The sequence below is a fragment of the Aspergillus chevalieri genome, chromosome 3 (genome assembly GCF_016861735.1).
Source record: "Aspergillus chevalieri M1 DNA, chromosome 3, nearly complete sequence".
NCBI classification, from domain to species: Eukaryota; Fungi; Ascomycota; class Eurotiomycetes; order Eurotiales; family Aspergillaceae; genus Aspergillus; species Aspergillus chevalieri.
Window position 1 is genome coordinate 2,049,589 of NC_057364.1, and position 15,394 is coordinate 2,064,982.

The 15,394-nt window shown below is 48.9% G+C and overlaps 4 protein-coding genes across 4 annotated transcripts; 2 read left to right on the top strand and 2 right to left on the bottom strand.

Moving 5' to 3' along the window:
- Positions 1–1,216: 1,216 nt before the first annotated feature.
- ACHE_30732S (uncharacterized protein) lies at positions 1,217–3,092 on the top strand (the record flags this gene model as incomplete). Its single annotated transcript, XM_043277382.1, has 7 exons — positions 1,217–1,301; positions 1,349–1,548; positions 1,603–1,878; positions 1,933–2,126; positions 2,174–2,215; positions 2,269–2,710; positions 2,769–3,092. 7 exons carry the CDS (start codon positions 1,217–1,219, stop codon positions 3,090–3,092), a joined length of 1,563 nt encoding a protein of 520 aa, XP_043135267.1.
- A 2,724-nt stretch (positions 3,093–5,816) lies between these two features.
- On the bottom strand, positions 5,817–7,702 carry ACHE_30733A (putative RNA splicing factor (Pad-1); the record flags this gene model as incomplete). The annotated part of the gene is made up of 4 exons (XM_043277383.1): positions 5,817–6,075; positions 6,129–6,596; positions 6,649–6,957; positions 7,014–7,702. The coding sequence occupies 4 exons, from the start codon at positions 7,700–7,702 to the stop codon at positions 5,817–5,819; spliced, it is 1,725 nt and encodes a 574-aa protein (XP_043135268.1).
- Positions 7,703–8,389: 687 nt separating this feature from the next.
- On the bottom strand, positions 8,390–9,623 carry SCS7 (fatty acid alpha-hydroxylase; the record flags this gene model as incomplete). Its single annotated transcript, XM_043277384.1, has 3 exons — positions 8,390–8,546; positions 8,599–8,847; positions 8,902–9,623. The coding sequence occupies 3 exons, from the start codon at positions 9,621–9,623 to the stop codon at positions 8,390–8,392; spliced, it is 1,128 nt and encodes a 375-aa protein (XP_043135269.1).
- Positions 9,624–13,978: 4,355 nt separating this feature from the next.
- ACHE_30735S (uncharacterized protein) lies at positions 13,979–15,364 on the top strand (the record flags this gene model as incomplete). Its single annotated transcript, XM_043277385.1, has 1 exon — positions 13,979–15,364. The coding sequence occupies one exon, from the start codon at positions 13,979–13,981 to the stop codon at positions 15,362–15,364; it is 1,386 nt and encodes a 461-aa protein (XP_043135270.1).
- Between the last annotated feature and the right edge of the window lie 30 nt (positions 15,365–15,394).

The window sequence follows — 15,394 nt, forward strand, 5'->3', positions numbered from 1 at the left end:
TCCTCCGATGGTCTCCGGGCATGGTGTCGGTAGTGGCCTGAACACTATGCATTTGCAATGCCTCTCGGTTCATGCATTGGTACCAATATAATTGTCACATTCTCATGGATACTCCAAAGGAGCTCGTAAGATTCGACCGGAGTACAAGATGGAGAAATCAAGAATGAAAATGCGGATGGGTTGACGATTGCTATAAAGTCTTGGGATGGAAGTTGAATTTCCAGCGGAAGAAATAAGTGGTAGTTCTTTCAATTCACTTAGTCTTCCTTCAGCCTTGGTTTGGTGTAAGCACGGGCCTTTTGCTGTGAATGCTGTTTCTGATAGTGATATATCCCTGAGCTTGGTATATGTGATCTGAGTGGTCACAGTCGATGCAGTAGTAACATGAGGTTGAAAGTTTTCGCAAATAGTCCCATATTTGTAAATTATGCATCATTTTGTTTCGAGGATCTTGCAGCGTCCGAATAAATAATGGTCTGAATTCCTTCATTCCCTGGCCAATCGCCTACGATATCAATTTACCTGATCGTCTATTGTTTTCCAAGTATTCCCCATCCGGGAACGATATGCGTACTGCGCAGCAAAACCTTTTCAAGTAACTTAGCCGGTATGTGCATTGCTCCTCTCGCCATGCGGGAAAGTTCTGGTGTTGTATATTACCTTCCACGGCTCTGCATGCCCTACATAATACCGGCTGCAAGTGTACCTATCATCTGCCGCCAGCCCGCCGCATTTACTTGAATAGTACAACTCCATAAGAGCGTTACCTGCAACACCTGGGGTTTTACCACACCACACGGCAATTCTGACGTTGCACCATCCGGGATGGACTCAGGCACCGCCAAGCACCCATAACATACACTAACATACACCATTGAATAGCACTATGACGTCTATACTCTCGACACGAGAACCGGAGAACAGACCGAAAACACATGGAGAATTGTCGATCCCCCATAAAGAAAGCGTCGGATTGGATTTAGCGGATGTGCGGGGTAACGCCCGCAATCCGGGGTAACATGTGGCTCGGATTGCCGGATTTGGATAACGGGCGTTTCTAATTGCCTGATGCAAGGGCTATCTGTGTTGAGAGAGGTTATTTCACCGGTTGTTGTGCTACGGGGTGGTGATTGGGGAAGGGGGTATATATAACGCTATGCTCGGAGCATGTGCCATGAATCATTTTACAGTTTGAATAGGTGCAATAGGAGCCAATATGGTGAAGGTCAACGTGTTTGGGACGGGGTTTGCCCTCCAAGCTGCAATATGGGTAGCTTGTGGAATGGCATTTATTCTTTTTGGTAAGGTTCATTAATGGTGCTGCTTCAACCAGTCTAACCATTTGTAGGTTACGATCAAGGCGTCTTCTCCGGAATTGTGGAAAACCAAAACTACCTTGAAACCATGGGCCATCCGAATGACAGTCTAACAGGTATCATAGTCTCGATATACAATCTGGGGTGCTTTTCAGGGTGCATAGTGAACTTCCTGTTGGGCGACTGGCTGGGACGGCGACGCGCCATGTGGTTTGCGATGACTTGGGTTATTGTGAGTCTATGCGCATTGAGGTGCAGCTATGATTGAATTAACTAACCTTTGTAGATTGGTGCTACACTCCAATGCTCTGCGTACTCCGTCCCACACATGATGGTCGGCCGGTTTGTATGCGGAATCGGCACCGGGATTGAGACATCCACGGTACCCATGTACCAAGCGGAACTATGCGAGGCTAGCAAGCGAGGAAAGCTGGTATGCAGTGAGCCCTTGCTGGTTGGTGTGGGCATCGTGATCAGTTACTTCTTCGACTACGGAATGAGCTTCGTCGGAGGGCAGATCGCGTGGCGGTTGCCTATTGCGTGTCAGATGGTTTGGGCATTTGTGAGTCTCGTCTTTCTAGGGTTGTTATCCTGTGGCATAGCCTAACAGATGAAGATCGTCATCGTGCTTGTCTTCGGGCTCCCTGAATCGCCACGATTCTGCTACCAGCATGAACGGAACGACGAGGCACTGCAGATCCTCAGCGATGTGTATGGTAAACCAAAAGACGACCCTCAAATCCTGTCAGAGCAGATGGAGATCCTCGAGACGATCTCAGTGGAGACAGAAAATGGAGGATTTAAGTGGAGGTTAGTTTGATGACATCTTCCATAGGATGCAAGACTAACCTGCGCAGAAACATCTTCAAGCGCGATGAAGTCTCAACTGGCTACAGAGTGTACGCCCCCCAAACTCAACCCCATAGGATGTCGATGTCACTAACCACACCAGCCTCCTCGCCTATGGCATGCAATTCATGAACCAAGTCGGCGGCATAAACCTCGTCGTCTACTTCATCCCCACCGTCCTAAACACCAACGTCGGCCTCTCCAAAAACCTCTCCCAAATCATCGGCGGCTGCGTACAAATCATGTTCGTCATCGGCTCTCTCTTCCCCACCATCTTTGTTGACCGGGTCGGCCGCCGCCAGCCCATGATGTGGGGATCCTTCGGCCTAGGTATCTGCATGATGATGGTAGCCATATTGCTTAGTTTTAAGGGGCAGGCAAATGAGCATGCGACGTCATCGGCGGCGGTGGCGTTTTTCTTTGTGTATATGTTGATTTTTGGAGCGTCGGTGAATTGTATTCCGTGGTGCTATGTTCCGGAGATTCTGCCGTTGCACGCTAGGACGAAGGGAACTGCTATTGGGGTTTCGTCGAATTGGATTTGGGTAAGCCATCCCCCCATCCTCCTATTTTACTGAGAGATCATCTGCTAACTGAGAATAGAATTTCTTCGTCGTCATGATAACCCCCGTCATTATCAACCGCCTCCAATGGAAAGCATATCTAATCTTCATGTGCACAAACTTCGCCTTCGTGCCGCTCATCTACTTCCTCTACCCCGAGACGGCGAAGATGACGCTCGAGGAGATCGACTATCTGTTTACGAACCCGGATAAGGGGCCTGTCAAGTTGTCGAAGGAGATAGCCAAGGAGAGGCGGAAGCATGGGCGGGTTGGTACTTTGGGTATGGATAGGGGGGAGGCAAAGAGGGAGACTGAAGAAGATAGCAAGAGTGGTGCTGGGGAAGAGCATATTGAGAAGGTTTGATTATGGTTTAGATTCGGATACAGGTAGAGGTATGGTAAACCGTTTGTATATTGTAAATGGATGTTTCCCTGCCTTCGTGCCAAAGTTTTCTCTTTAGGCGAATGCTTCATGTGGCCTCTGGGGTCACATCGTAAAAACATAACACTCGTGGATCATAAGCCCTATCCCTGGATATCATCAGAAAAATTAAATCAACAAAGCGGTGAACAAATTCGCAAAACATTCAATCAGAAGAGAAACAACCTGCGGCAACATGAAATCAGATAACCAGCGCAATTCTCCAACCAAAACCAAACCGTTAATCAAAATCTCTAAGGCCTAAGCCAGCCAGACAGAGTCATTTATGCCCACCCATCCGCAACAACACATTCCCCATACTCACAGCCCTAACAACCCCCACCTCACAGTCTGAATTATCTCTCGCCCTAACAACAGGCGTAACCCCCAACCTAACTCGACAATCACTCTCCGCCAACATCATCGGATCCCCCGTAATGAACGCATCACTATTAACCATGGTAACCGGATCAAACGCCTCGTTCACAGCGGGGAATTCAGATTGATATTCGAACGGCACGGAGTACATATCCAATGCGAGCATCTCGGCTTCTGATACGATTGTGGAGAGGTCCGTCCAGGCTTGGCTGTTCCCGGTTATCGGGTCGATGGTGGTATTAGATTGCGGGTGGGTTAGGGGACCGATGAGGCGCCAGAGTTTGTGCATGTGGTCACGCGTTTTTTGCTGGCAGAAGTCGATGAAGCCGGGCTTTGTTTTGAGAGTTTGGATTCTGGTCGTCATGGCTATTATCATTATGTGGCGGACGGGGGTTGGCGTATCTACCAACATGTTAGTTGCGCAGTTGGGGTAGGTATATACATGGAGGAGGGGCTCACCCGGGAAAAGCTGCTTTTTAATACCCCCGATCTCCATATCCGCCTGCTCATCAAATCCCTTGATAATCGTCACTTTCAGCACATCATGCACCAAAAATGCATTAATCGCCTTGGCGACAAGGAAGAATCGTGTCGCAGGACTACCCAGCAGGGAAGACGCCCCCTGTCTATCCGACACAGACATGATATACTCCTTCACCCGTTTGTCCAGATGACTGTCCTTGTAAACGCTGGGGATATTTGCATGAACCTGACCAAACAACTCCGTCTTCGCCCACAGCTCACGGAGTCGGGAAGAGAACTCTGCAATACAGGCCGTGGGGTCGAGATACGCGACGGCGTACGGACTGCCATTGGACCACGCGAGAGGATCCCAAATCGAAGGTATAGGAAGCGGGTTAACCCCAGGCAACAGCTGGTCCTGACACTGTCCCGGAAACTTAGGAACAACCCCATTACCGTTAACATCGAACATAGGAGGCGGAGGCAGATATTCAACCCCAACCCCAGACGCGCCAGAAGCACCAGAAAACCCCGACCTAGCCGAGTACGGACTCTCAAATGGCGACAAACCCTGGCACTGTCCTTGTCCCTGCGCATGCCGCTGAGGCGTCATCGGCACAACAGTCCCGTTACCACAACTAGGATGCTGCTGCTGCTGCTGCTGCTTCCTAATAAGCCTCGGATCCGAAATCGTCTTGCTCTGATTACTGATCGTAACCTTCTGCTTCTGCACCAGCGCCTCCAATTCCACGACCTTGTCTTGCAACCCACCAATCAGCACAGTATCCTGCGCGATCCGCGCTCTTGAATCCTCCAGGTCCAGATACACAGTCTGCAACGTCTCCTGCGTGCTGTGCAGGTGGGCGCGGAGGTATTCGATCTCGAGGGTGAGGTCGTGGGTGCGCTGCTGGGAGGCGCTGAAGCTGGTTGCGGGAGTTGAGGACGACGTTCGGGAGTGGTGGCTGCCGGAAGGGTTTGGGATTTTGCTTGGGGTGGTGTCGTTGGGGGTGGAGAGGTTTGAGACTGTAAGCATGGCCATGGTGGGGTTGGGTGCCAGAGGCTGGGGGGTTGGACTGTTGTAGTCATTTTGTTAGTGGATTTGATGGATATATATGGTTGTTTCATACTAACAGGTCAACAGTCAAATGCAGAGCTGTGTTGGTGAGTCCTTAGGATGGTTAACCAAAAAGAAATGAGAAGGACGATGAGAGAGAATAAATGGGAGAGAATGAAATAGAAGATAAAAGAGGACAAACAGTGAAAAATCACATCAAAGGAATAAAGGCTTAGAAATACAGCCCATTGTGAGTGAATGGCCGCGGTTGACTACCTGGCCGGGTTTGCCTTTGTTTGATGGAGGGAGAGGGGGAGAGACGCCATTATCACCAAGACTTACTTAGCCTCAGGGGTGATATGTCAACAGACTGTTTTACTTGGGGCATACTCGAGGCGTTGAGCCTGACACATCCGACTACAATCATTACTTACGACATCTAGGGCTAACTTAGGAGCATAATGAACATGAAGTAGGTATAATTCAACTAAACACACGCCAACCAAGACAGTAAGGTTACGAATCGAACCCCTATAAAACAAGTATCATTGCACAAAATGCCTTCACACAAGTAGACAACAACAGAAGTGTAAAAAGGACTCGGCACCTACCAGGGGCACAGTCATCATCCAAGAGTAAGCGGAGCAAGACGCTCAAACATGTCAAGCTATTCAGAGGTACTATAGAGAGAGGTAAAAACGCCTAATTAACAATTAGATCAGATACCTACCACCGGTGTGGAAAGCCAAGGCTTTGGTAGAAGGTGATGAAGACTAGATAGCCTTCGTGCGGGAGAAAAGACTGCTGTAGACAGCGTCGACAACGGGCTGCGCGGTAATCTGGCGACCACCGAAGAATCGGCCGTTCAAACCCTTGATGGCATTCTCGCCACCTTGGACACGGTCGAATTTCAGATAGATATCGCCTTGCGAGTTCGGATCTAGGGAAATGTGAACGACATGACCATATTTATCTTCGCACTCAGCGCGGACATCATCCTCCAACTCTTTGATCCAGGCTTCGCCTTCTTCCCTGTTAGTTATTAGCGAGCTTGTTCTCATAACGTCAGAGAGAAATTAACTTACTCTGTAGGATCAAACATGTTGCGAAGCATGACACAACGACTTGCCATGTTGACATTAACAGGCAGCGGCTTGGTCTCCGTCTTAGGTCGGAGAAGCTTTGCCTTGTCATCGGCAGTAGGCTCGGAAGGTTCATCTGTTCTTGCAAGCTTCCTCATCAATGCGTCCCTACTGAAGTTGTTGAAGTTCACACCGGCAACGTCTGTGTCATCGAGAGCACTAGCACCGGCTCCCTTTTCATTCTCCCGGCCGCCAGCACGGTCGAAGTTGTTAGAGCCACCGGCCTGGACACCACGTCCTCCCTGACCGGAGAATGAAGAGCCCTGGAAAATCGGTGGGGCTGCACTGTGGCTACGATGCGCCTCAGGGGTAAACTTATCGTTTCCAAGGCCAACGCGGATTGCCCGACCAGCAAGGTCAAAACCATTCATCTTTTCAAGTGCATCACGGGCTTGGTTAGGATCACGGAACCTATACGCGTTAAATCAAAGATCGTGGTCGTTGTAGGATATAGGGGACTTACTGCACAAAACCATAACCTCTGCTCCTGTTGGTTTCATCCTTTTGCAGTTGAACAAATTCAAGTTCGCCAAACGGCTCAAAGACATTCTGGAGGTCACTCTCAGTGATACTGAAATGAATGTTACCCACATACAACCTGTGAAAGGGTGCCCCGTGATTATTGCTACTAGTAGCCTCGGGGTTGCGAGCTTGGCGGTTCTTTTCCGCTTCAGTCAACTGTGCAATGATCGGAATTCCTAGAAGCTTTTGCCCGGTAAGTTGAATAGCCTGTGGGACTGACTCCTCGTTTTTGAATTCGACATAGCCAACACTAGATGCGAGTATTAGTCTGGTATCCTAACCGTAAATGGGAGAAATAGAACGCACCCCTTAGACCTTCCACTGACACGATCCTTGACAATCTGGGCCTCCTTAACAGGCCCAACCTTCTCGAAGAACGCAATCAATTCCTTGGTTCTCAGCCGCGCGGCAAGCTGCTGTACAAAGATAGTGCGCCTATCGCGCTCATCCTCAGTAAGCTCGGGCGATTTGTCACGACCTTTAGGGGTCGGGCTGCGTCTACGGCTATCACGACGGCGGTAGCGTCTCTCATCATCGTCCCTTCGCGAACGGCCCCCCGAGGGGCGATAGTATCGATCATCATAAGGCGAGCGAGAACGCGTGCGCGCGCGGCCCCCACCACGGTAGAAGTCACCACCACCGGAGCGGTAATCGTCACCGTAGCGGTCGCGGTCGCGGTCTCTGCGAGACCCCCGACGGCTATCGCGGCTCCTGCTCCTCTTTCTGTTGCTTCTATGGCTTCCGTTAGCACTGCCATGTTCGCTTCTCGGACTCCTCATTTCCTCATCTCCATCGGCATCTCGGTCCCGGCGCCCGGCACGGCTGCGGTCTCGGCGGCGGCGTTCCCTTTCTCTTGAGCGGTCGCGATCGCGGCGATCGGTGCTTTGTTCCGATTTGGAGCGGTCATCGTCGCGATCTTGGGGTTGAGTGGGATCCTGTTGAGGGGGTTGTGCGGCTGTGGACTCAAGAAGAGCTTCAACGTCAAGACCTGACATATTGACGGGTGTTTTCTTTCAAGAAGAATAACTCCTCTTTTTCCGGAGTAAAGCTGAGGAACGAGGAGATAGCGAGGAGAGGGTTGGATCACTTTTTTCAGGCGTTAGAGAGCGGCGGCGAATCGGGCGTGACTTGCGCGAACCCTTCTATTTCAAATCACCAAGTTTTGTTTTATGCTTTTTTCCCTGCAGAGTGTTTCTGCATCTGTATACCGGTCTATCAAAGATTGTTGTAATTAAGGCTGTTTACGGCGAAGATGGTACGTGTGGACGTTGCTTCAGGGAAAGGACAACTCCGTGGAGGCGAAAATGTAGTCCGGTCACATGACTCTTGGCGTTTTCTACCCCGACTCGGTTCTCCCTACTGCGTATATAACCTCTACAGTACTAACATTTAGGGTAAAAACGATGACCATGTTATCTATTATGAATTAGGTTATCATATACACTCGTAGAGATGCTATAGTCAATGAAATCAACCCAAACAAAACAACCGTGGCCGTGGACTGTCCACGGCAGCAAAGACAGGGCTTGCTGTACAAGAAAGAAACTAGCAATGCTAAGCAATTATGAGAAAGCAATGACAATAGTCGAAGCTTGGGTCAATCGTAAACCCATCATTAGGTCGTATGCACGAGTAGAGGTTGCATGCTCCGAGAGCGAGAGCTATCAATCCCGAGTATGTGTTTATTGGGTCTTGACAATCTTGGTCGGCGCTGGAGTCTCGAGCTCAGTACCGAAAACGACGTCCCAGAAGCGGCTGGTGACACCAAAACCGTTGTCGAAGTCGGCAAAGTGATGCTGGAGGTGATACTTCTTGAGCTGCTTATAGTACGATGGAAGGCTGCGTAAACTGTTAGCATGCTTTCTTGAAGTTTGCCCGTGGGTGTACTCACTTCCGGTGGTGGAGGAAGTAGTGCGTCATGTCATAGCATACGTATCCGAAAACGCCACCACAGTACGCCAGCACAGCGGCGTGCCAGTCATAGAAGATCACAGCGTGCGCGAATTTCCAGAATGGCGCGGCGAGAAGGACGAATAGAGTTGGTGGCATCACAAGTCGGTATTTGTCCATCGGCAGGTAGTGGTGGATACCGTGGAGGAGGAAGTGTAGAGTAATACCGACTCGGTTGTCAGGAAGAAGACTGGAAAGAACATGTTAGAGGAAGACAGACAGGTTTGGGAAAAGGTAGCCATACGTATCGATATGAAACAGGAACCGGTGCATCACGTATTCAATCAAAGTCCAGAAGAAGAGCCCAAAAACCCAGTAGCCAGCAGCAGCGGACACACTGGACATACCCGAAAAACCCACGGTTGTACCGTAGGCGATACACGGAAGCCAGATTATCGGAACGACATACCACGCCGTCTTGCTGAGAGGTTCCAAGAAGTTGCCAAAGAGCGGTGCGGATTCACCACCCTTGTAGTGACGCGGACGATGGATCTGCTCAAGATAGAACTGCTTGCTGAAGCCGCTGGTCCACAGCTGCATAAGCAAAGGCTTGTTGAGATCAAGGAATTTGTGCTTCTGGTAATCTTGGACGATATCCGTCTCAACAGACAAATCCTCCTCAGTCGCCATACCCGTGCTCTCATAGACAGCCCGTGCTTGTTCCTCCGCACTTGCAGCTCCATTCGCACTCGCCTTTGTCGTCGAATCAGTGCCAAGGAAGCCGACCAAGCTGTCGTCCAGGATTTCGTAGGCCGCCTCGGAATGCTCGTGAGATACCACATCGCCCATAATTTCACCCACGTCCTTGCCCGCATACTCGAGAATCAAATCGCCTCCACCGGGGTGGTCGTCGACGAACGAGGTAACATCGTAGACTTTCGAGCCGATGGTGACATAGCAAGATTTGGCGTTGTCATGCGACTCGACCTCGGCTTGGGTCAGCGTTGGCAGGATCTTTCCCGGCATTGTCGCTAAAAGGAGGCAGGACAGCAAATCCCAGGATGTTGACACGACTTTGCTAAGATCACGTTCGGAAATGCACGATCGATGCAGGGACGAAGATTTGTGATTTTCGATTAGTATTCAGGATGTGATGAGGCGAGGCAGGAAGTGTAGGAGGGAAAAATAAAAGATCGGAGATGGAGTGGCGTGAGCGGTCGATGGAATTATCACGGGTCCGTCCGATCCGCAAATTTTCGGCGTTGACAATTCTTTCTCGTCCGCGAATGAACGCAGCGGTTATTCTTCTCTATTGACCGAATACCGAAAAACAGCAGTATTGAGCAAGAGATCTCCCACGAAGTCTAACCAAATTTCAAGAAACTGTGGCCTGATGCGGTATGGTTGGTAATCACTCAACAACAACAGATCATCTGATTCTCCTGGAATAAATTCACGCTAAACCATTTCGGGAACATACCCCCTGACATCCGTTTCATTCAGGAACATCGAAGCAGTAAATCACTGGCTAAGACTGAATAAAATGACTGCCTATCTGAGGTTGTAAGGCGTGCCATTCAACCAGGCTGTCCCAACATACAGACGCAGACACGACTGTTAGAGCAAACCCCAGTTGTTGCAATCTCTAAGCATATCAAAAGGTACATCCATCGCAATGCAGTATCTTGTATATCCAAATGTAGAGTCCCGTGTGCTTCTCATATAGGGTGGTCATGGACTATAGTTGATCGCCGAGCTTCTAAGCGCTGAATACGCAAATTGCAGCAGGAATTGAATCTCGCAATAAGCTGCAGTGTATATTCCTTCTACAGGTAAATTTTTGATGGTTGATCAAATTCTCTGATCTCTACAGTTTTTCTTCTAAACCCTTCTGCAGTATTTCTGTGTTCTTCTATATACTCCCTTCAACTATCTATATAAACCGAGCGATGCTCTGATTGGTTACATCAGAACAATTCAGGATCTAAAAGGAACAACGAAAACATCGAATTGAAGGGGTCCTGTATATTCTGCAGGTGCCACCAGGCTTGATGATGACCATTGAGATTGAGGGCTGAATTCCGGCCCCGAAAAATCATTTAACACATCAGGGCTGGCCATAACCCTGAGAACACCCCAAGCACTGTTCTTTTGTATAAGGACTGCAGGTACGGATCTATTGTCTCAAGAGTCTCTCACCAACTGTCCATTCCTCGTCCAAAGTGAAGCCTCTTTGACCTGTAAATGTATAACTTAGAATTCGTATGATTGCAAATAAGCAGTGCAGCTTGATTCTCAGGCCTTTTCTTGGACGAGTTTTTTTAGTGCTCCTGCGTCATGTGTGATGCTGTCATCTTAGTGGTATCACCTCGCTCTTCTCTGCCATTTTCAAGTGCCTCTCCTTTTTATCGCAGACTTGATGGCGGAAAACGAGTAAAGAAGGCTATCCGAGACAATTCTGTATAGCACGAGTCGTTATACACACGAGTTGATTGATGCTATTAAAACAGAAAAAAAGAAAAGTGGTAGTAAGAGTAGGGAAATAGTCAGATATATTCACTTATAAATGATATGGACATCAAGACAAGAAGCATTATGAATGGAATTTCCTTCCTGTGCCCATTGACCTGACATGACTAATCACCCATTATAGTTAACTAACTAGTTAACTAGCCCGATGTATTTAGTTCTCTTCTCTTCGTGCCTCGACAGGGCTGGCTACTTGTATGCACTAAGTCCTACTCCGTACAAACTGGAGAGACTATAGATAAATTTGCGCTTTACCCGTTTAGGAAATACACCAGCGCCCGCGGCGACAGGGCGGAAATGCCACAAAAATGCCAAATAATCGAGGCAGCCGTCGTAAGAGAATCGATTTCGAATCACTGGCTAAGACAGAATAAAATGGCGCTTGTTTGAGATTGTTTGGTGTCTGAGGCACATACGAAGTGAAATGCCTCCGTGAACCGCATAGGTGTATGTCACTCAATTAGACTGTCCCAGCACACAGGTTAGACACTGGCACCAGTGACTGTTGGAACGTCTGTCACTACCAGCTCCCATCAGCTTAGGACAGTTGGGACGTTGCCAGAGCAGGCCCCGTTGAAGCGACCAAAGCGCAACGGGTTTATTTCGGGATCTACAAGCACTCCAAAGTATGAAAGCATCCATTTTGCCACATTAAAAGGTCAAAGCAAGGTGCAGCAAGTGTTCAAAATAGCTGGAGGCGTCCGCGGAGCACTTCGTACTCGTACAGAGGCCTTGAGACAGCTGGAAATTCGGAGAAAGGACGGAGAACTTTGATGAATGTAAAAAAAGAACAGACCACTAAACGGTGCGTACGGATAGAGTACGCGTTAAGGGATTCGGACTGGTTTCGCTTGTGTGCAGAAAAAGGGTGACCCTGAGCTAGCAATCTTGCAATCGCAAAAGCTGTCAATTGGTTCATTGGTAGTTCGAACTGCCCAATTGGAACGGAGCCGTCAATAATCTGACACTGACTCAGTTCAATTGGGCAGTATCTCGGTACAGGCAAAGTACGGAGGTACGTACCCGATAGTATTCAGAGCTAAGCCTCAGTTAGGATGAACCGAGTTGCCGGTCAGTAAGGTGCTGAGCTGAGTCCATAAGCTAAATTTTAATTAAGAAATGATTTTCGTGTAGGCTCTTTCAAGGCCATTAGTACGTATTCTGTTCGTTTCATGGGCGGAAAGAGCGGATGATTCTCCCTCCTGCAAAGCATTTCCCGGATCCAATCTTCTCTAAAGTACCGAGTACGTACCCCGTACATACTCTCCGTACTTCTCACGCACATATGTATGTGCCTTTGTATGCACACAGCTACAAATTCAGCAATATCACGACCATTGCGGTTCCCGATCACAAAAGTATATGCACAGGAAACTCTGGATAGAGATCCCGTATGCAGCCTTGGACTCCGTACATGAGAAAAAGTCGGGGTCGTCCGAAAGTCAGATCCAAGGCTGTCGAGGAATCCGATGCCGGTGACCAACGAGAGCGTTCCGATTGACGGGGCTGATGATCCTGTCTGCAAGCTGCAGCATAAGCTGCAGCATGATCTCTGTAGGAGTAGACTTATTTAGAGCCATCACATGGACCTTGTCAGTTCTGGAGACGGAAGCAGAGCTCCGTCCTCGGGCCATGGCTTGTACGTCAAATAGTGGATGGTCAGAGTGTGACTGGTCTTGTGTGTGTGTTTTTGTTTTTTTTTTTTTTTGCCTCTGGAACAAAAGGGCAATCTGGCAGGAATAGATGTTTCTTACTTTTCCGTTAGGCCGTACTCCGTAGTTAGAACCTGGTAGTGAGACCTCAGGGATAGATAGATTTCCTCGGAGCCCCTACCAGTCAGTAGTACTTGTGCACAATGATGATGACAGGAACAAGCAAAAGAAAACTTTAGTAAAATACGGCAAATACGGTAAAAAAGAAAAGAAAATCCAGACTCCAAAAGTCAGCCAAAAGCTCGCATCTTTTTTTTTTATGCTTTTCTTTGCTTTGTTATTTTATTGTCCGAAGTCTCCAAGAGTCGGGCGAGAACTTAAAACTTGCCGTTTCCAGCTAGACTCCAATACCGGAAGTACACAGGAGACACCCGTTCCGACCGGACGGATCCGGCGTACTCTGTACGGAGTACATTTCGCCCCTGTACTGGGAGTAATACACCGTTATTACAGTAAAATCATGTTAATTGCTCTTTTGCTCTTTTCTCCCCAGGTCGATCAGTCTCTTAATACCGTCGTCTAATTTGACACGAGTCCAGCAGAGCTGTTTGGGTGATCGGGGAAAGGGGAAGGGAAAGCTTGACAGACCCGATCAGGGGGACAGTAGTACATAGTACTTGTACTCTCTACAAGTACAGGATATAGACCCGAGCCCCCGATCTATTTAATCAATCAATCAACAACCGTTTGATCTGTCGCCCCAAAAAGAAACATTTGAGTTTGTTGTGCTGCACGCATTGGGCGCTTTACCTGCATCTGGCTATTATTGTGAATCTTCCTACTATCCGGCGGCAATAATTGTTACAGCGCAGACTCATATATTCAACCATCCTCTCTTTCCACATTTGCTTGTATACAAGTACATCCCTGCTGGCAGTCTCAAGTAGAGAGTCTCTTGGCCACCTGTCAATCGTTCGGTCTCGACCCCGGCCTCTCGCTTTAATATACACACGATACCCTCCCGCCTCATTTCCTCTCTCTCGCTCTCTCTCTCTCTCTCTCTTTATCTTCTTTTCTCACTATATGCTCTCCCTGTCTCCCTGTCTCACTATCTCTATTCTCATTAACCTCCCCACCAATTGACCTCTGTTACGACTATATACCTCCTCATCCCACAACTCTCCTCCCTCCTGTCTCACCATGGAATCGCCATTGTCCGACTCGTTCACCTTCCCCGGGAATCGCTTAACGTCCTATATCCAGACCTTGACTGAAACCAAGAAGGGTCTTCCTCATGGTATTCCCGTCTGTGTCTGTGCCTCTCACACAATCACTACCACAAGTGCTCTCGTTCAGCTGGCATCGTCCATTGGTCCGCACATTGCTATCCTGAAGGTCTTTGCCGACATTATCGACGACTGGTCCGATGACACAGTCCGTCAATTGATCGCATTGGCCAGGCAGCACGCCTTCCTGATTTGGGAAGGAGGCCGCATCCTCAACTCGACTGTTGACGTCACTGGCACTTCGGAATCGAAAGAAGTGAGAAATGAATTAGTGGATTTGGTGCGGAGGAAATACACCAAGGGCGTGATTAAGACCGCTGCGTGGGCGGGCATTGCGACCGCGTGGGCGTCTGGTGTTGCCGAGGACAACCAAGAAGCCGACATCTTGATTCCGGCCCTGAAAGCGGCCGCACGGGAGACTGTTGCCAATACTACACAAACTATCCGCACAGAAATTACGGCTGAAAAATCGCCGAATAACCGTCCGTCCCACGACAACGCTGAAGATGATGACCCGCAACATCTCACCTCCGACTACGTAGTCGTCGATGATGAGAACCTGGGCTTACCACCCCGGAAAGCCTCCACAATTTCTCTCACTCAAACTATCACACAACATACCGAAGACTCGACAGAAGACTTTACTTCCCTCAAGTCCGACAGGTCTGACGTCGGAGATCACCTGTCGGTAAATGGCGGACAGAAGCGATCATCCATCACTCCGGATGACGATGCGATTCCTCCCCCTCCACTTCTGGCGCGTGGGTTAGTGCTTTGCTTGCCTTCTGAGTATACCGATGCTTTTACTCCGGATTACAGAAGAAGTTGCCTAGCCGCTGCTCGCGCTAACCAAGATTTCGTCATTGGATTCCTGTCGGCAGGGCAATGGCACCTTGTGTCTCAACAAGAAGACTTATTGGATATGGAAGTACCCGAATATGACAACGACCTGGTTCAAGAACAGCAGCCGGTCAATGACTGGGACGAAGATAAGCCCTATCACCTTGCTGTGTTCTCGCCCATATCCCACCGACTCAACCAAATGCATGGCAAGCACCTGGAGGATTACAACGACGAAGATGAGGAGAACGAGCCTTTGAGCCCTACTACACCTATAGTCAACACCTCGTCCGCGGACGTGTTCAACCCATTGTCAACGAAACTCGAATCGATCGTTGGACAAGCGTTGAAGATGCGAGATGCTATCCACGATGATGACGAGGTGACAAACGAACAAGCGAACAATGACACAAAAAAATTACCCAGGGTTATGCACATTCCTATTGTGTCGTTACCCTGATTTCTCTTTCGTTTTCTCTTTTCGTTTTTG